The sequence below is a fragment of the Pezoporus wallicus genome, unplaced genomic scaffold (genome assembly GCF_028554395.1).
Source record: "Pezoporus wallicus isolate ANWC-B61680 ecotype Strahan unplaced genomic scaffold, APGP_CSIRO_Pwel_v1 contig_818, whole genome shotgun sequence".
Lineage (NCBI taxonomy): Eukaryota > Metazoa > Chordata > Aves > Psittaciformes > Psittacidae > Pezoporus > Pezoporus wallicus.
In genome coordinates, this window is record NW_026636248.1 from 4,419,226 (window position 1) to 4,441,594 (window position 22,369).

Genomic DNA, 22,369 nt, shown 5'->3' on the forward strand with positions numbered 1-22,369 from the left:
AGATATTTTTCCAAACTACATTTGTGAGAATTGTTTTCATTTCATTTGGGGGGGGGGGGGGCAATTTGTGGAATTTCCAGTGAAACACCACATTTTATTCTCACCCAGTCTTCCTTAGAGAAACTCTCATCATTCTTATGATGTATGAAATCTGATAAATTGTTACAGTCTTCAAACCTTAATTTGAATTCCGAAACAATCATTAGTTCTGCCTACAGATAAAACCTTGTATCAATAAGAAAGTACTAAAGGAATGCTCAGCTGTAAGAGTTAATTCTGCACCTGAGGTGGGTTAAATGCTTCCTAAAACATATGTTCTACAGTGAGAATGCTGAAAAAAGCGGTGCAGGCCTAGGTGAGGTCCCTTGCTCGTGTGGGTTCATCCAGGCCAGCATTCTTCACCAACCTGGCTGGGCTCCTTTCAACTATCAGTCTTCAAAATGCCTCCTGTTTCTGTATGAGATTCTGTTCCCTTCCTCCTCATCTGAAAGCTTCTGATTTTCTTAAGCTGTTAAATACAGCACACAACACTGGCCAGCCAGCAATTTTTTGGTGGGCAAAGGCCAGACCTGGAAACAGCAGCTGTTTTGATGATGACTTTTGATGGCTCCCCTTCCACATTCCCCCAGCACCATTACTGATGTATTGGCTTTCCATTCTTAACAGCAATGGTTCAAATCTCATGTGCTTCTGTAACCCAACCTTACATTTTAAGGTAAAGGGAAAAAAGAAACCATCACAACAAACCAGTAAACCCCTCCTTCCTCAGTTCAATCTCAGTTCAGCCTTCACTGTCACTGAAGAGGCCACTTTTCCACTTCTGCTAGTAGTTCACCTCGTTAGACCTTATACCTTATCTCTAAACTTCCCCTTTTTAGGGTGATCTTGTATAAGACCAACTGGCATGTTAGTTAAGATAAAATTTGTATGTAGAGCCAAATGACTAGAGTAAAATACTCATTTTTACTGAATTATTTCTGATCCTGGAAGCAATGAATATTTCTGTAAAAAATGTGCATGTATTTTTAGATTAATAAAACCACAATAAATCTTTCCATTGCTTGAACTTTTTTATTATTTTCTTTTTTTTTCTCTCTTTTCTTTCCACATTTGCAGACAGCAGTCTTTGTAGCACTCTGCAAAGAACTCTGAGTGCTGCAGTGGTTTCAGGCTATCTTTGCAATCCTGTTCTAATTTAATAAGATTAATGACAGAAAATTAGTCAAGACAAGCATTTGCCTGTTTCGTTTACCCTGCTGTAGTTCAAATTATAGGTGGGAAGTGTTTCCCCCAAGTACTTCTTAATTAGTAATAAGTAGAAGGGAAAGTAAAAGAAAAAAGTGTAATCCTTACAGGGAGAAAATATTTGTAGCTCTGAGGCTTTCCTGTTAGTACAAAGAACTGAATTTGAGTGATTCAGAGGACTATATAAATACAATTTGAAATTTTTTCCTTGAAAAAGAAATGTCAGAAGAAAAAATCCACACAAGGTAGATAAACTTCTGTGTACACTTCACAGTCAATTTCAGAGACAGAATCAGTCTTATTGCAGCTGTACATTTCATTAGTGTCAAAAATGCAGTATTTTCTCTCTCTCTTATTTTGGCTAGAAGATGTAGTCCTGACATGTGCTAATGACTGGCTATGACAGAGTATTATGTTATCTTCTTGGAAAGACTTTTTAGGCAGTCCTGGATTTTCAGCGGTATAAGTTAATGTGAATTGCTAGGAAAACAAACAAACAAGCAAATATCTATATATTTAGTTGTTTGATAGGGCAGCAGAATTGCTTTTCTTCCTGTTCTCTACTCTGACAGCTAAGACTGTCAATTTTGCAACTTTTCCTGCCAAAACAGAAAGCAGGGATGGTTAAAAGCCACTGCACATGTTTGCTGTGTTCTCAGATGTGCTATGAGTTCTGCCAACTGCTCATTCTTCCTGGCCATTTACTCCATCATTCCACCAATTTTGAAATGTGCATTGTACAGCAATACTGGGAAGCCATGCCATCACTTAAAATAGTGGAAAGGGCTGCTGGAAATTTCCCAGATAAGTTTTTCAGACTGCAAAATTTTGTAATACCTGCAACCCTGAAACCAAACCAAATGACCCCAAACAACCAAACAAGCAAACCGAACTTTGAGGAAGGGGGACATAGGCAGAAAGCAGCCAGACTCGTAGAAACTCATTTAGCAATTGCACTCTGGTGTGCTGGTTCTTAGTTGCCTCATGAATTGTGAAGAAACAGATCAATAGGACTCACCAGTGGGTCCCACAATGTTGAAAGGGAGGATTTTGCTGCCAGGCTACTCCCTGAAGAAACTATACTCAAACTGAAAAAGGTGGGAGTAGAAAATCCTTGGTGGTTCTGAAGAATGTGAGAAGTTACCAGCTGGACAGCCAAGAAACCAACAAGGGTAAGAAGAGAGTGACTGTGAGCATGGGCCAGCTGACACCTAGAAAAATTATGGAGGCTCTCAAAACTTTCAAAATTCTGAGAAATATTTTATATCTAGTGCAGTTTGAAAGATGAATGATGGCTACGGGATGAGTAGTGGTCCGTGGTGACACTACCCCTACCCTGGGAGCAGGGGGAAACAAATGGCTGATTTATCTGGCTAAGCTATATTCAAAATGATCAGAATTACACCACTGTCAAAAAGATCAGCAATACAATTATCATTAGCATCTAAATTGTCACCTCAGTGGACACAAAAATTGGGACACAAAATTTTTTGTGTTAGGACCAACTAAATCTAAAGTAAACCTTTAATATCCTCTTTATAACAGAAGCTATTCATAAAAGTACTTTTATTGTTATTTGTGTAGTAGTTGTTCTTTTCTTTAGGTTTTCTCAAGTGCTTAATTTGCCTTCTGAAAAGATACATGCCGATTTGTCAGTCTTGGGAAATGCTGAGACTTCTTAGGCCAGCACCAAAGGAGGGAGTTTAATTTTAAGCTAATGGATAAATTTATTGACGTAAAAAGAAACTGCTATGTTGGGAACATCTCCAAATAGAGACATTCAGCTAGGTACTGAACTATAGGTTTCAGCTTCTAATTTTAGGTAATAAAAATTAAAAAGAAAGAAAAGACAAGATGTTGTTCTTGCTTTTGCAAACAACAATAGACAGAGACAAAATAGTTCTCAAATCACAGGAATTCTTAATTATATTGAGCAACTGAATTCACAGCATATTCTTATCAATGCTTACTAAGGAGAATTAACTTATAAACACAAGAAGCAAAAGTGTAATAAAAGGAGGGAAAATAAGAAAGACAAAGCAATTACTAGAGCTCTTACCACCTCCCCTATACTCTGTCAAACCTCACTACTGCTAAGGCACATGGGACAACGTGTAACCATACAGAGACATCTCACTAACAAGACATGCTAAAAATATGAAGAGAAACTTAGCCCCAAAATTGAGCTTTGGGGCTAGAAATTCCATTTATACAGTCCCTCTCTCCCCCATCAGAATTCTTTCTGGAAGTTGATGCCAAAAATTGAAACCAGACTAAAAGCTCATTGAGGAGAAAATATTATTACCTCCCCAGCCACCCACTGGCTGTTCAAATAATATTGTATATATCTGTGTACTTCTGCATATTTATTGAATTTGTCAAGTTTTTGTTCCCAAGTAAAACTTATTGGCCCTGTCAAAAGTTCACCAGCTGCACAAGTGACTTTGATGGCCCGAGGAACAGCCCTGGCTCTAGCGTCATGGAAGAGCCTGTGGCTTTCCTCTCCCTTTTCCAGCTGAGATTGGTATGTTGATGCATGGGGCCTGGAGAAGATACAGAAGGAGGGAAATTGAAAAAAGAATAAACAATAAAAATATAAATTACAGACACTGCTCACCAAGCCATCCTGGTTTTATTATATGGCCTTGAGAAGGAATTTTGTATTTTCAATCAAACTATGTGGAATATGTATTGTAAACATTCTGCACCCACCACTCAACATTTTTATGGCTTAGTAGCAAAAGAGTTAATAGGAATGTAGAGTGGGTTGCTACATAATCCTTGTGGTGTGGCTGATGGGCTGTCATGCAGAAAGAACAGGGTTGGCAGGTGTCATCTCTTGAGGTTGCAGAGAATGGGAGCAGGACTGTGGGGATGTGGAGGCACAAAACAGAGAATCAGGCAGAGAAACCTCTTTTGTAGCAGTGCGATGAACAGCGTTGTGGTACTAATATCCTTGGTGGGGCATCTGTTCCGCGAGATGGAAGATGAATGGGAGAGCAGAGAATGAAGACTTGGAACAAAAAACTAAGATGTATACACCCACATGTTTTTTTCTTATGATCTAGAGGACAACACTAGACATATCTGCTGTGGCAGTCATTCATGCCAGGAAATCTTAAAAATTAGAAAGTGAGGGGAAAAAAAGAATGTAAATAGACAATAACACAGCAAACAAAGCAGGCTGGAAATGTTCAACCCCTGTCTGCTATCTCACATTCATACTTACACAATGGTTTTCCCAATGTGCTTAAATGACTTCTCCACAAATTCACGGACACTATGGACCTCCCCAGTGGCTATGACAAAGTCCTCCGGCTCATCTGTTTGCAACATCAGCCACATGGCCTGCAGAAAGACAAAGTAAGTCAGATTCAGTGCATACGTATGCAGCCTCTTTTGTACATGATACTATATTACTGCATTTTTATTTGGAAATAGCTACACATACACACACATACCCCAAGATGGGGAAATTAGCACTTTCTTAACATAGTGTCTATTAATCAATTCAGTGCAACTCTAAAATGAGTTTAATTATTTCTTATTATAGAAAACAATGCTGTATTTGATTTTCAATTTGTTCCATAGGAGGGGTTTCTGCAGGGGAGACTTTAATATGTTTACTTTTAAACACTGACACTTGGTTTAATGCTCTTGAGCATGGATTCACTTGTTCAAAGAACTACATGAATTGACACAGATATGGGGAAAAAAATAAAATTTTGCAATGTTTCAGGCCAGAGTGCTGTTGTCTGTCTGTTATGGAATGATGTCAAACACATTGAATCATGAAAATGCCGGTCCTTTTGGCTCTTTCTTCTGTCACATTTGTTTTGGCTAAATGGAAATTTTAATTAAGGGTAAGCAATTAAAAAGGTAACTAGGAAGAGTCAACAGTGTATTTGACCAAATTAATCTGCTTTTCCTGCTGAATATGTGCTGAATGTTACGTATCAAAGCATCATAGCAGAAACTTTTGACACAGGAACACAGAAAACACTGGTGGAAAAGTGAGACAACCATAAAGATCTCTTTCAGTGAACCATTTGCACAATTGTAAAAACTACAATACGTTTGGAAGCCAAACTTCACATAATTGTCAACATATCTGCATTTCAGGGGGGCAAGTTTACTTCTCACAGTGATACCTTTCACAAAGTCCCCTCCCACAAACAAGTAATGATGGATGAGCATCTCAGAGGGCTGGCCAGCTAAGTCAGCATGAAAGCAGGAAAGCAGATGGAAAAAGAGGCATACAAAGACATGTGTGACTTGTCTGAGGTATTATGTACCATTCAGGTACATTTCAGGGTTTTTATGTGCAAGCCACTGCTCTAGCAACTGGACTATTTGATTGCCTAGGAACTGTAGGCAGACAGAATAATTATTACTTTAGATCAATCAAAATGATGTAAACAATTCATTTCCTTTAGAGAGGAACAGGGAATGCCTGTATGGCATGATCCTTATTTAATAAATAACCAGAAAAGGAAAATAAAATAATTCAACTTTTTCTCCATATGGTAAAAACGACTGTCATCTTCTCACAGTGTAACCCACAACGCTATTTGCATTGACCTCTTCACATCAGCTTTAAAGAAAACAGCTTTAGTAGGTCCCTTGACGGTAGTGGATACTCTGCAAATCAGATTAATAAAAGCTTCGGGACAGCTCAGTTTCTCTTGGTAAATACCACCTGAAATATTCAATTTTTCTCTCCATATTCTTAATAAATCAGTGTCCAGCATAGCAAGGTGATACATTCCACTTAAATGGTTCCATTTGCAAGTCATTTTTCTTCCCAGTAATTATTTTATGCATCTTCCAAAGTTTTGACAAGATTTTATTAAGATGTTCCTTTTGAACCTTTTTGCTTCTTGAATGTGCATAGAAGCCTGGGTTTTGGGAAATTGCTGTGCAAGTCCGTGACATTAATTGTGCTTTAGGGATATGACCTGCTGGGCAGGACAATGGCAGCAACTTTATTTTTCCTTTCCAGAGCTGAACATCCTAGACAATGACGCAAAAATACCCAACTAGCTGATGAAACTCCTCTTGTGGGAAGGAGATGTCTTAACTCATATCTCTCATATGAGCTTTCTTGGAACACTGGGGTTTCCCTGCTGATTTGAGAGGTTGCCATAAATCACCAACTCCTGTCTCTTCATGACTGGACAAGCTTGCAGGATTCAGAGTAGTAGCAGCTTCACAGAAGGATAAAAGGAGTATCTAAAGTAATTGATAGTTCTGGTTCTCCTAGCCTATAGTCCCTGATTTCACAGATCTTCAGCTTTCATTAAGTAGCCCAGCTGAAAGCAACAAACTTCCTCATATGAGAAGGCAGTATTTGCATAAATACAGATTTCCAAGATTGGACAGAGTCAGAATTTATAGCTGTACCCCTCCTGACTATAGTGGATGTTTGTTCTACATAAAGAATTCAAAGTCTCACCTTTGTTTGAAGTGTGGACAGTACTGGAGTGTCAGTTACATCTGACAGAGATATAATGTCCAAACCTCACTGGTTGGTAAGGGTCACCCCCAGCCGCAAATGGCATGTAGGTTGACTGAATATGCAATATTAGTGTAAGGACTTGCTATTTACTATGCACATCTGTAAAGTAGTACTAATATGTCCAAGCAGAAATAGGATCAGACTTACAATATTTTTTTGCCACCCCTCCACTTGTGAACACCTCAGTATTGTAATTTGTTGGATATTATTTAGCCCAAGTGCTAATGATGAACCATTCACCAACCCAGTGAGAATTTAAAATATTTACACATTTTGTGTATTGATACAAAATAGCATTGGAAGTTTCTCTTTAGTCTAAAACGTGCATTATATTGAAGGAGACAGCTACAAAACACTAACAAAAACCCAGTCTTTGACAGTTCGTTGCCCTGAAGTGTTTGGATATATCAGCTCTTGTCTACTATTTTGAAGAACAAGTAATCACCATCTTAAAAGTTCAACTTAAACTGCAGTAGATTTCTACAGGAATAACTTAGAAACACTCAAAAAAATGCAAATAGAGTTGCTAAAAGAAATTTTTGCTTCAACTTCTACCAGGAAAGAATGTTTAGATTAATGATTACCTGAGAATCTATCACTGCCGGTTCCTTTATTTTTTCTGGCATTCACAATTGCTGGCACTTAAAATTACCTTAATCAAATCAGGTGTGAAAAGCAAAGAATATACTAAAAATTATGAACAAATTAATTAATAGTTCTTTTTGCTTTGAGAAAAGTGACCAAACATTGCTGCTTTGAATGGGTCTGCATAAACAGTCTGTAAAAAACACAGGCAAGCCAGAAGATGATAGAAAAATCTTTGACCCAGCTCCACATTCAAATCTTTAATTCCACAGGTACAGCCCGTGACAATCAGTAAGAAATCTGTGTACAAGCAGGAGCTATATAATTTCCCTACAGCAAGTGCCAGGAATTGATGTGATTCCCCCCACATCAGACTAATAAGGGCCCTTGACCTATCAATTTCTAGGCATTTCCTTTAAGAGTTCATATTGTACCAGACTCCAGGCTGAGAATGAGAGGAAAGGGGGACATACAGCACCAGGTTTATTTGTCATTACTGAATGGCTTACTGGTTTTAACAGAGGGGAAAAGCTTTGTTTAAATTTCCACTGAAAGTAATTAATGGTTATTGACTGGCAAATGAAGAACAGGTGACACTCTGAATTAGAAGATAAATGATCTCATGTTCTAGCATGATAATGGGTTAGTAATTGCTACAAAGCCTCAGCCTAGTGCCTCCCATCATAATGCTAGATCATGTCCAGAACACAAAGGCCTCTGTGTGAGAGGTATTCAGCAGTTCTCCTGATACAGCTGCAGAGTGATTTGCTCCATTTATTCTCTGATGGACTGCACAACTGAGGGAAAAGTTCACCCATTCTCACCTTCCTGTTCACATGCTGAACCACATGACCCATGACACGGCTGAACTGGGATAAAAACATTGCCCAGCTTTGGCTCTTGGCTATCTTTTAACCATCACAAGGTCATATATTTTATGATTTTTTTTCTGGTGCACAAATGGAAAATCGTGGATTTTCCTTTATATCTTTGTAAAGGCTTTCTTGGCTAGGCTGACAGAAAGTCAAGAAATTATTTATGTTCAGTTCTGCCATCCCCTTCTAATTTCTTGATTGGTGCAATTAACAGAATGTAGGTAAGTACTGAAAAGAAGACGACTACTATGGAAACAATTTAGGCTTCGTCTATCTCAGAATAATGCTGTTCCTTTAATGGCAAATGAAACAAAACATATTTTTCATATTTGAACTTTTTTGGCTCTGGTCTAGTGACTCAAAGTCTAAAGGCAATACTATGTTATTTACATTTAAAGACAGAAACCTAACCGGAGAGAGATACGTAATAAGTCTAGCAAGCGGACACACTTTTATGATTATGTGGACTGGGATATCTGTTCTGCATGCCTGAACTACAGCCTCTGCCAAAATCTTTCCTCTTTCATCTTTCCTCTTTTCCCTTTTTTGTTTATAAACCCCTGCCAGTAGTACACACCACTTTTAAGCAACATATCCAGAACATGAGCCAGTCTTCTCCCAGCCCAAATAATATAGTTATTTGTACCTGGGCTAGTCTCCTTTGGGTAGAACCGAAGCTGGACTAACACAACCCACATATAGATACATTGTGCACATGTCACTGCAGTTATGGTTGTGATGCGTCTGGTTGTCTTGAGCATCTGGAGTACGCTGTAGATGTGTTTCACCATGAACTTCCAGTCCAGCATCCCAGTGAGAAAACATTCATTAACCGGACTGTCATCCATGGATAACAAAGACTCCGTAGTTGAGGTTATGTTTAACTCTATATATTTGATACTTCTCTTTCAGTGTCTGCTCTAGCACTGTATATTCTTAAAATGGGCTCATAATCACATATTTGCCTATTTAATAGGGAAAAGAAACATAAATCCAACTTCTGAGACTTTAAAGTACAACTGATGATTCCTGCTCTAGAAATAAAAGATGATTTTTCAAGAGAATTAGTAAAGCCTTTTCTTATGTCTCATACAATGCAAGACCCAAACCAGATAAGACTGAACAGACACACAATGTGATAAATTGAAAGTGATCCTGTTGGTACTAATTGCTATTACCTTGCGTTGCCACACAGCATTTTTTTCCAAGCCTTATACTGTCAAAAAAATCTTTCACACGTATTTCTAGGTATTATGCAGAGAACTTATGACTTTTTGTATTTGTTACACAGACCAAACCAAAAAAAATTGTCTCAATAATGTTTACTTTGGGAGATGGAATAGATAGTTGCAGCCTGATACAGGGTGCATTGTCCATGCATTTCAGAGACAAAGAAGCAGAAACTGAGAGACTGGTGAATGTCTAGCTCTACTTACTTATCATTTGAAGAGGGCATGGGTTACCTCAAGGCTGTCAACAATTAGGGAGCAATTTCTGACTAAGTCAGAAAACATTACCACACAGGGAGACCCAAGAGTACATTATCACCATTTATAGAAATTATATCTTTACAGTATTCCATACACTATTGTCTAGAAGTGGGCAGAAGAATTCAGTGGGTTGGACATGTTACTCTCTAGTGATCCCAAACATAGCTATCCTGCTGGGGTGACCACTGAGAAGGAGAATTGAAGATTTTGGGCCAAAGCATGATGAGTCTTTACAGGGATGTGGCAGCAAAGGAAAGCCTTCTCCCCATATGGCAAGCACAAAGGCCTGTCATGACTGCTGTTCCTGCATGCATCATGAGGCACTGTTCCCTTTGTGCCATAGCAGACAGGGCTATTGTATCACCTCCCTCTCCTCATTGTCCCAAACCAATTGCACTGGAATGGAAAGAAACAGCTCGGCATCTTCTGCACTGCGCGACACAGGGAAATGTCATGCCAATGCACTTCCTGCCTGCCTGGATGTGAAGTAGTTCCAGATGCCATCACCCAGCTCCTCCTGACACAACCCAGCTGACTGGCTGGGGTTTCTGAAGCTGCTACAGAAATGACCACAGCCGATGATTGCGCGTTAGAAAAGCGAGACTGGGGATATCAACTCAGAACCCAAAATGACTTCCAGTTTATCTATTTACTTTTGGAGGGGCAGGGAAGGAAGAACAGGTGCTATGCTGGCTGAGTCACCTGCATCTGATTGACTTCTGTGACTGTTAAAAGTGTAGGTGTGTACTGGGTGTACCAGATAGGCATGAGAGTGTGTTACATAAAGAAGGATATTATATAAAGAGACAGTGATACATACATATAATAAACAACAGAGGGGAAAAAAATCTGCTTTCATGTGTTCTGCACAAAATAGGGGCATAGCACACATGGCTGGAAAACACTACAAAGCTCAATTGCAGCAAAAACCTCTTGTGTTCAGAATAAAGTGTAAGCTGCCTCTGCCTGAAAGCTAACACAAAAGCACTGGGCGTGATCCCATGCTCCCTGCCACAGTGGGAGTTCAGTCTAAATAATGACTATTGCTTTAGTATTTGTTTCTGATGATATTGTAAGGCAAAGCAAGCATGGCAGGGAGACTCTTGCCAAAGAAAACCACATGGATGTGCTGCCAGGCATGCTGATACTCTCATGAAGCCAGTGACAACAGGAATATGGGAGTATGAATAATCAATGTACTCCTATGTTGGTTTTTCACCCTCCTAATATACAACCCTTCTTGATCAGTTACTTAAACAGCAATGGTGCATACCCAATAAACAACAACCTTACTACGCTGTTACAGTTTGTATTTGAAAGGCAAACTGAAGTTCATGATGGACGTCATTGTGTATGACTTTGTCCTGGGTTCAGCAGTAGCAGTCATGTTTCTCCTTCTTGGTAGCTGGTGCAGTGCTGTGTTTTGACTTTCAGCCTGGGAACAGAGCTGATAACAAGGATGTTTTAGTCTGACCAAGGACTTTGTGAGCCTCATGCTCTGCCAGGGAGGAGGGGAAGCCAGGAGGAAGCAGAGACAGGACACCTGACCCAAACTGACCAAAGAAGTATTCCATACCACAGCACGTCATGCCCAGGATGTAACTGAGAGTTACCCGGAAGGGCGGGTAGACTGCAGGGTTGGAGGAGGTATTGGTCAGAGCTTGGTCAGGCTGGGGGGGGGCGAGTTATTGGTTGGCTGGTGGTGAGGTGATGTATTCTCTTTCCTTGTTATTTCCTTTATCATTGTTATCACTGGTGGTAGCAGTAGTGATTTGTGTTATACCTTAGTTACTAAACTGTTCTTATCTCAACCCGTGGGAGTTGCATTCTTTTTGATTCTCCTCTCTGTCCCTCCAGGAGTAGGGGGAGGGAAAGAAGGGGGGGAGTGAGTGAACAAGTTGCCTGACTGGGTTTAAATCACGACACACTGCAACAATAGTGGCACTTTCATAAACTCCAAAACCTCTCTCAAAACGTAAAGCAAATGAGGTACTGCCCAAGAAGAGCAGGACACATGCCTCTTCCTTTCTCCTGAAGACTCGTCATCTTGTTTTCTCAGATGAGCAAAAAATCATAGTATTGGTACGAGACCTGTTGCTCAAGGAACCTCCATTCATGGAAAAACCCTTCTGAACACCATTTAAGTATCTATCAGGTCTCATAAGTTTAAATACATTTTGATATGCTTCTTCCTTAACAGCATAATGCTGAACATAAGGACTCCAGTGTCTGTGTACAAAGCTTTCCCTTTAGCTTTGTCCTTTCTGCTCAGGCAGAGGAAACATTGAGTACTTATGACATGGCAGCTGCTTCCATTCAGAAGGGTGATGTTTGCAAACCATAGACAGTTACATCATTGACAGAAAAGGTATAAAATGAGAACAGATTCAAGACGAAAATGTTTTCCTTCAAGAGGAAAACCACATCATTTGAAAAAAACAATGGAAAATTTAACTTAACAATCCTAAGAAAATAAACAAACAACAAAAACCCACTTTTACTACTATACATATTACAAGTCACCTAGTTACAGAGACAGTATGTTGCAACTCATTTTATAAACTTTCTCTGAGTATTTTGAAGTTACAGTTGGTAAATTGCCACAGAAGTGATTTGAAGTATGCTTCTGATTTAGTCATATCCTATGGTTTGGCTGTAGATGTGAACTTGTTAAGAGCTGAGCTGTGTTCAGATCCATGATTTTTTTCAAGTTAAATAGCTGATACATTTAAAGATAATAATTCAAAATTATAAAGTTACTAAGATAATAAAATACCTGATAATCTTTGTGCAGCATCTTGAACAAGATCAATGTCTTCTGAAACAAAAGTCCTCACATCTGTAGGAAATACTAGGAAATACTGACTAACTTTTCTCTTGTAAGCAGATAGATGAATTGTTTTACAGATCTCAGGGAGGACTTGTGAAACTTTAGTAGGCAGTTTTATTAATAAAAACCACAAGAATTATAATCCAGATAAAACTTAAAGGTCAACTTTCCCTGTTAACACAACCCAATGTTTCTCATGTATCTCAACTGAATACAAAGTTCTCATTGTGTTATCAAAACCTAGATTACTGCTTTCTTTTTTTTTCCCATTTTTACTTGTGCCACTGAGTGTCAAAATATTGTTCTTTCAATACATAGAAGTATTTGTATACAGTTTTATAATTGATCTTTAGTCACTAGCTGGAGGCAAAAAAGAAATAGCAAAGCTTCTTGTTGGGAAACCTCACCAACAATGAAAATTAATATCGTCCTTTTTTTTTCTTACAAAAAAAAATTTGAAGAGATTTTTAGGTCCACAATGGTTTGTTTATTCTTCAAATGGTTAAATTGAAAGTGACATGCGTGACACAAAGTAATTGAAATGAAAAGATACAGAAAGGATGCATATATGGTCTGTTTCTTTCGTTTTAATTTTGGAGGATATTGTTGCAATTGCTAACAAAGGGGTGTCTTAAATTCTGTTTAAGAAAAAAAGGAAAGACATTCAAAGCTAAAAAGAGAAAAAAGAGAAAAATTTGCATTACAGAAAGTACATGAGAGTTTTAACCATTCAGATTTGTATTACCTAGACAAGACTATAGAACAACTACGTTTCCCAGGCTCCACCTAGCAGACAATTCTGAAAGACATTTGACCCACTTCCCCCTCCCTTTTTTTTCCCTTCCAGAATTAATTTTCCCTGCTATTTTTATATGAATGAAAGACAAAATACCTCTTCACAAAGAAGCAGGCTCCCATTTGACAGGATTACTCACCGCTAAAGTAAAGGGTTGTACTCGGGTTGCGGTGAGGGCAGAGAGGGACCCATGCCAGGAAGGACTGGTTGGGGCCATGAGCTAACCACAAGAAAACAGAGTAGGCTTTCAAGTCAAGTACTGGCATGTTTACTGGAGCAAAACGATCAGCCCTAAAATCATGATCATAATGTAGATATTGATCACAAAATGTTTGCAGTTGAATATTTGACTATAAAAAGATGCTGGTTCATGCTTCTGACACCTGTTTGCCTCCTATTTCTTTCCTGGATGGCTCTACCACTTACAACTAAGCACAAGCTAACGTGCTTCTTTTGATGGGGGTCAGAGGAGTAGTATGGATCAAAGTACTACTGATCTCCTCACAATCAAAATGCTGTTATTTATACCATGATTCAGGTAGTTACTTTTTCTCTCCAAACCTTCCTTTCTTTTCCTCCCATTTGTGAACATCTCCTCTTCAGCTTGCTAGCTTCTCCACTGCAACTTTGAAGTTTTGCAGGGATCAGCCCAGTGCCTACCCAGAAAAAGGTCCTGAGTCAGGTTAAACCACTAGTAATACTGTGAAAAAGTGGTAATAGCAGAACAGAACTGCCAGAGCACAGGCAGATAGGCTCAGAGATAACAAATCAATACTTCATAGCATTTATACATGTTTGAGGGTATAATTGGAAGGAAGAAGAACAATCGTTTGAGATAGTAAAAGTAACAAAGCAAGAGCATGGAGATAAAATATATGAACAGTGTTATTTTTATTTAAAGACATATGGGGAGCCAGAGTGAGTTAATAATATAAAATTAACCATAATTCTATATTATAATTACGTTTGCCCCTAAATTTCCAAAATTCTGGCTTCATGCTTTTGAACACTAAGGCATTTTCTCCTCAGACTGCTACCAATTTCCAAATGATGTTACAATCCTGAATAATAATCTAAAACGATTGACTGAAATATGAATTTACTCATCCTGAGGGAAACATTTACTAATAATTAGGTTCTTTTAAATTAGAGTTATTCTTGTCGAAATAATATGTGTAAATAAAGATCATGCTACCTTTATAACAACATTGAAACTTCACCTTCTTTTATTACAGTTTTCAGTCCACTGGAATTCCTTTACCAAAACATTTCAGGTGATAATATTTTGGAATTTGATGCTAAATTTTCTCTGTTGAGTACAGACAGAGACAAGAGCAATGCCTTGGGGATACGGCAATGCAATACCGAGGGATTTATTTTCTTTTTTATTTTTACCTCATGTCACAAGTTCAATTTTAGGCCAACAGTACCCAAAACAGCTGCCATGTGATATAGCAGCTTATGCAAAGAATCTGGTGGTTTTAACCAGAACCCTAGGACAGAGGAATCAGCCTCACAGATTTGCTGCCACAGCATTAGAGTTACTGTTGCTCTGACCAAGTTGCTCCATGCTCTGGGTCAGATAGCAGCTCATGGTCTACGCCATCTCAAATCAGGGCATGGGAATTTCAGCTAGAAAAAGTCAATAGTAAAATGATTCCAGAAAATAAAGGACATATTTTAGAAGCCTGTCTGTGCAGCACAGATGTGAAAAAGCAACGGGAAAATTTCTTCTGAGCATGCTCAAAAATACATTTGGAGGGCACTTCAGATTGACCTTCCCTTGGCTTGTTCTACTCTTTCCGATTCCACCATCATTAGTTATTACTACTTCTGCAATGGCAGTTAGCTGCTCTGAATCCTGTCAGGGGAAGAGAAGAGGCTGCATTAAAACTATAGATATGGCTGCTCTCCGTGGGCTGATGTCAAAATGGAACAGAAAATTTTATTCATTTTGTTCCCAGCAATAAATACAGTCCTGGCATCCTGGATAAATCCTTCACATAACAGCATGTGTTCTTTTATGCACCCTGGGAGCGATTCTATTTAAAGCCATGGAATTGTGGGTGTGAGACTGTAAGCACATCCACTTACCCAAAACAAAATTAAAACCTGTCTTATATTAGAGTCAGGAGAGCTGTTACGAAAAATGCAAACCATATGAAGTTTTAAGTATACTTATGTTTTTTATCTGTCTCTGTGTAACATATACAATTGACTTTCACTGCCTGAGATGAAGTGCTGACAAGTGTTTTACCATATTATTACAGAATACCCCAGTAGCATTATCACACTTCAACTTTTGCTTGCAATAAATCTCTGTTACATGCATGTCAGAAGTCATTGCTCATATCACATCTGACAAAGCAAGGGCCCTCCCTCCCCAGTGGCCATGAATGAGACTCTACACACAATAGGTATTCTGCCATTAAGGCTGGAATAACCCCCACAGGCCAGACACCAGGAACAACATTCCCACAAGCATTATTTGGTGAGGGCCAGAGGTCTGTTCTCAGACAAATAACAGTGGCACAGGCATGAGTCACTGCAGAACGCAATGGATTTATCACCGCAATGACATTATCATCCCTTATAGGCTGGTTTCCATATGCAAGTCTCTTTCTAGCCTTTTTTTTTTTTTTTCTTTTTCCAGAGTTTGTAACTCAACTGCTGAAACATATTTTCATAAACAAAATTCTCTGCTCTGGGTATTTCTTTTTAAATAGCTATACCATAAACCACATTCTAATTGCATGTGTCCAGCTTTAGCTCCAGACTTTTTTTTAGTTTCAGTTTGGTGAAAGCAAATGATGAGCAGACGCAATCTTCAGTGTCCCAGTCTCTGAAGTGACAATGACTCTTTTTGTGTCCTTGACTAAACCACTCAATCTTACTTCCTGAGTTTCGCTGTCTGTGAAGCTGGAGTGATAATATTTATGCAACTAGAGTGCTGTAAGAAAGTTAAGGGTAGCACAGACATTAGTGAAGATGGGCATTATTTCTTAGAGGACAAGATGCCTTTGTATGCTCTTTTATAGTGAAAAAACGTTATTTTCCCTCTAAAAGGTATGAATTCAAACATTATTCCTTAAGATTGCCTGGACTAATAGAAATATCAATATATTAATAACTAATATTAATCTATAATATTAATATTAATAAAGCTCTGGACTAATTAAAAAATTAAAGGAGCAAGGAAATTCAAGGATGAGAGTGCACAGAAATGATTGTTAGATTACACATTTCAAAACTCAACAAAATAGACATTTCTTGAGATGCTGCACATTTCCATTGTGATGCAAGAGATAGGCAAGATTACTCAGGTGATCTAGATACTAATAAGCAAGCTACAGTGGTTTCTTGGTGTTTTTTCCCTCTCTTGCTTAACCTTCAGCATTTTTTTTTCCTCTTTTACATGATAATTAAGGGAATCCTGGAAATAAACTCTGAATCTTTTGCCACAGAAATGAGCTTCACTCTGCAAACCATGCCTGATTCTGACTTCACATGAGAGTAATTTCATGAATTTTTACATCCTGTCAACATAGAAGAGAGGAAAGTGGGGCTTGTAGTTCATGTTAGTGTAAGTAGCTCTCTGATGCTGCAGGATTTTCTGCATCAGACCCAAGAGGTGGCTGTAAACCCAGGTATGAAACAAATTGTCGTATCAAGTGGTGAAACAATAACTGAACTTGCCATGAAACCTCTTCACTTAGTATTCTTCCCCTTTCCAGTACAAAGACCAAAATTTGAGACCATGTGGGAAGGAAAGGGAACAAAACCATCTAGCTGCACATCCCAGAGAAACATCTAAAGCCTGAGACTGCTGCAGACAGACCTCCCTCAAATCCTGCTCCTCTCTAGCTGCCACCTCTCCTCAGTCCCCATGCTGACCCCCTGAATCAAGCCAGATGGGACTGGCAGAGACATGTCAAGGAAGTGCTGAAAAGGTGACTTGGGTCTCTGGCAGCTAGTCTGGAGCTCGTTTCTATGCGAAATCTCTGGGGGCTGCTGCTTTGCAATTTCTCAGGAATGTTTAATTCTCCTCATCCCTTTGCTGAGTCTCTCTGGAGAGGTCACGGAGGCCTGTGACATCCCTGGAGGGCACTGCCTAACTAAATTAGCATGAGATAACTTTGGACTCCCTTCCAAACAAGAAAATACAAGGGAGAGAATTTCATTAAAAGCAGAAGACTAGGTGATCCAAGTTAATCCCAGCCCAGAGCTGCTGCAGAAATGTTCTCTGTTTATATTTTGTCTTTACTCTCTGTTACAGAGTTCACTGACTATAATGGAAGCTGTGTTAAGTGCACAACTTGACCTCAGTTGACCAAATCGTGGTTTCATAATAAAGACAAAAAGCGGGTTTGGCGGCTCTAAAAGGTTTGATTAGTTGCTGTTTTGCCTGTTTGTGTGTGACTACATAGGGTGCTCAGTAAATGATAAAAGACAAACACTGATGTACTTTACTCTTTATTTGAACTTCTAAATCAGGAAACATGAATTCTCTAATAAGCAACAGTATTATAATATATCCATATAAGTGTGTAGGCTTAGCATTTGTTAGCAAAGGAAGCACGACAATGGAGTACCAAACTCGTCTTTTTTTTTTTTAAGACCTGTGTACACAAAGTTTTGTTTATGTTCCCTCAGTGGATGAAGGAAAATTCTACCTTGGGAGGTAAAAAGAAAAAGACAACTTAGAGAAAGAGAATGTCAACATCTTCACATGCTTCTGCAATAGCGTGTTCCCCATGCAATTCAAGGGCAGAGTAAGGCACAAAGGTAGCTCAACACACCCAGCCATATCCCACTTCATCTTCTAGCAGTGAAAGAATCACAGCAAACGCTACACCAAATGCCTCCAAAAGAAGGATTTGATTCTCAGTATACAAACAGGATGGGGAGCAAATTAGAAATTTTTCACTCAGGCTGAGGTCGTAATAACTGACTCAAGGAAAACAGGAGATGAAATAAAAATGTACTAGAAAAACCTCTTTGTCTGAGCTTGATTTATTGGAAAAACTGTGTTTGTAAGACCCAGGAATTCATGCTTCAAAGTATTATTAAATACATTGGCAGTAATAAACTAAGACCACCTAACAGTGCAATATGAATGAAAACCATATTCTTCTTACCAACCTGAGATTAGAAAGTGAAATCTTACTTTATTAAATGCTGTTTATAAGCCAGTCCTGGAAAATAGCATGTTTTGGATATACTGGGACAAATACTCCTCCTTCTGAGACGACAAGAAGAAAAGCAAAGGTACAAAAGTTCATGCAGTTCACATTAAGGACAGCCCAACGTGCTCTCTCCCTTCAGGAAGGAAATATTAGCACGGCCTCTTAGCTACAATCTGAGGGCAACGTTCTGCTGGGAAACATGACTTCAAGTCAACAGATCTTGGGGCAGCAAGAGGCTAAATTAGGTTTCTTACTCTTGTCATAATTGTCTCCCTTTCACAGAAGGACTGCTGCTTTGCCATGGTTGCCACTGAGTTTGTACATTCACAGTTAAAAATCAAAGCAAATTTTCCTGCTGAGCTTTTCCAGAAGAACTGAGTATCTGTTTAGTAGGTGCCTTTCTAGTCTTCCTCAGAAAGATAAAGAGATACAACAAAGAAGAGTGTTATTACAACATGGGAGAGAGACTGTGAAAATCAACTCTTCCTTACACAGTGAATACTCCTTCTCCCTCCCTAAAGCTTGTTTCATCACCAAAATCATACTACAAAATCAGGCACGTGGGCCCAAATCCTGCCCCCCTGGAGTCAGTCAAATTTTTGCTATAGACTTCTGTGAGGTTGGAATTACATTCCAAGTGCAGAAGCCTGTCACAGCCAAAGGCGAAAAAAAAGGGTGTTTTCCACACAGGCTCTGCTTTTCTACTTCGGAGCCCCTTGGGAAACTGGTGCAATTAGATCCCTATTATTATATACTGGAAGGGCACATTTGGCAATGCATGTGAGTTTATGTACTTTAAAAAGTTTATGTACTTAAAAAACAGAAAGAAATTTTAGATATGTTACTTTCTTTCAAACACCAGACTTTATATATAAACAGTTCAGAGCTGCTATAGTCTGGTAAGTGAATAATTATGAAGAAAAATGCATGTGAAATATATGATAAGCTGGCAGAGAAAGACTACTAAATAAGATTCTCCCCCCTTTCTAATGCCAAAACAAGAGATAACAATTCATGTTTGAGTCCAAAAAAAGAACCAAACTAACTTCAAACATTTGAATGAGAACCAGAAGGAAGGAGACCTACATTTATAGCTATAAGCTTTTGTCTTTATTGTAGGGCTTTCTGGAAAGGTGAAAATAGGAAAATTAATTTGAACAAATTAAAAGTGTGATCTCAACAAAACTACTTATAACTGCATTAAACGCATCCTTGGTCAGAATGAGAGTCCTCCCTTTTATCTACCTAAATTCAGGATACTTCGGTCCTGAATGCAAGTGCATGTTGGGGTTTAATGCAACTGATGTACTTTACAATTTCATCCAGGCTGATTTTCCTGGACCAGACTCATCAGTGTACTGCACTGCAAGGAACAGCATGCATAATGAGTGATACGCTCTTGGAGTTCTTACTATAAACACTGAATTTTCTTGCTTTTATTTTGATCTAAAGACGGCTGAGCTTATGCTCTGCTCCTTAAAAACCTGCTTTCTCTCCACAGATTTCAACTAGATACATTAGTTTGCATTGTCCTAAATTATCAGCAATGGGATTTTGAAGTGTTTACCAAATAGCCTGGTTTGTCTCCTGAGGAAGCGTCAAGTCAATAGTGAAGAAAATCCTCGCATTTTCAAATACAGCATGCACAGAAAGACATGCATAGATACTACATACACATCCTCATGTATCATATACATATCTTGGTATGTTGATTAGTGTGTAATAAGCTTTCAGCTTTTTCTGGGTAAAGGTACCACAGAAACCTAAATAATTTTCATCATACCTGAGCTTTTAGATGCCTTACCAGAAAAGACCTAGATAGCGAGGAAAGATTTTGTCTTTTATGTCTCAGGGCAAGAAAGGAAGATGCTTTTTTCCCAACTCCCCCAACAATGCCTGGAGGAGCAACAGGAAAGAAACCATGGTGACCTCTCTGAACTTACGGAAGCAGCTGCCAGCTCAGCAGGAGAAGCCTTGCTGATGGACTGTAGTACCTATCGCCAGAAGAAGCCATTAGGCCAGATCTTTCTCTCTTTTACTTCCTCTACCCCTAAATTATACAAATGGAAGAACAAGAAAGGACTTTTTGAAACCTCAGGAGTCAGCTTGTTATTAAACTGGATAAAGAAGTTGCCAAGATAAAGTTTCCAGTTATCCATACAAAATCAAAACAACGTAATTGCTATATTGAGCAAGCAAGGCATAACTTTATTTAAGATATGATTTATGTATTACTTCAACCTTCTCAAACACTTCAACTTTTGGCATATTAATGTTCTTGCTCTCTGAATTTAAACTTTTAAAAAAAATTGAAATATCTAAAAAAAAATTAAACTTGGCAGATGTGAAACAAACCTATGTCTCATATGTAGAGAAAAATAACACACAAAAGGAAAATGCTGACTTTTCTAATTCTAGTTTTAAAGGTGCCTTTGAAAATCTTCTAGCCAGTTATCACAATGGAGTTCAGCAAAAACTCATTTCCTCTACTGTTGAGAAACTGAAGTTATTAAAAGAATAGGAAGCAAAAGAAGCAGAGATGGTGAGAGGAATTTTTATTTTTAAGATTGAAAGTGTGAGAATGTCCGAGAAGCCAGAACACATCTGGCATCCTGACCCTGAAGAGTTTAATACACACGTTTAACCTTAGGCATCAAAGAGGTCTCATGCACATATACATGGGAAAACAGATACATGTTCTTATTGTACCAACACCAAACAGAGATACCACATGGCACTGACAGCTGGTCAGTTAAAGTTTCTTTTTTCTTTCCCTGTTGTGAAGCTGGTGTAAATGTGTTGTCTTAAGATGCTATTAGCTTTAAGTGAAAGCACTTTTACTCATGATAGGTTAAGAGGACACAAGTCTGCTATCCTGGCTCAGCAGCTACACAAGGGAACTCACTAAGCTGCAATAACTTGTACCATGTAATCACCTCTAAGTGCCTGTCCCTTTATTTTTACAGCCCAAAATCTAGGAGAGTCAAGCACAGGCCCTGGTTTTGCAAATACTTCAAAACATGGGATGTATATAAACCAAGAGTGGCTAGAAGTTTAGGCTCTGCAGTTAAATGAAAGAGTTGATATGGGGTTTAAAGCAAAAGGCAGAAGAAAAGAGAGAGGGAGGAGAGGAGGAGAACATTTTCTGGCATCTGACCCAGGTTTAAAACAGCACTTAATTTTCTTAAACAAAACCAAAACACTCCTCCAACTTTGGGAAATCCCTAGAAAAATAACAGAAAACACTGCTTCAGAAAGCAATTATGGTTGCTAAAATGACACACCATTTATGAATGGAAGTACTTAGAAGAGAGTAAAGTAGTTCTTAAGGACAATAGCAAACGTGCATTGGACCTAAATTTGCCGTTTCCTTGGCAGTCTTACATTGGCAATTCAGTTACTCAAGATTTGCACTACTGTAACAAAAAAGCAGAGCCAAGCCCATTATTTCCATCAGTGACAAATAAATACTTATCTCCTAACTGTGCAAAAGTCTTAATAAAACTACGGAATGAATCATTTAATCAGCAAATGAAAATACAGACTGATCAGAAGATTCCTAATAGTAGTAGGGATAGTAGTATTAGTTACAATAATAGTAATTCTAGGGATGTGGCCATGCACTACAGGCATACATCATCCAGCTTCAAAAGGATGTCTCTATCAGTTTTTTAAGTCTAGAATTTTACAGTTATCCTGTTAAAAGCTACCTACAAAAGCATGGAGCTCAACAACTGAAGGTGTGCTGCATAAAATTCCTGTTGTTAACTTGTAAATTTACAAAGGCTAATATGTTCAGTTTAACAGCATCCCAACAGTACTGATATGGGAATTAAAACAGTAT

General features: G+C 38.6%; 1 protein-coding gene across 1 annotated transcript in view; it reads right to left on the minus strand.

Annotated features, from left to right (window-relative positions):
• The window catches only part of GMDS (GDP-mannose 4,6-dehydratase), a 422,575-nt gene that overhangs the window by 78,766 nt on the left and 321,440 nt on the right, over positions 1 to 22,369 (minus strand). Inside the window, exon 8 of the mRNA XM_057399362.1 lies at positions 4,475 to 4,593. Within this exon, the coding sequence (XP_057255345.1) occupies positions 4,475 to 4,593 (119 nt within the window). The remainder of the gene's footprint in view (positions 1 to 4,474; positions 4,594 to 22,369) is intronic.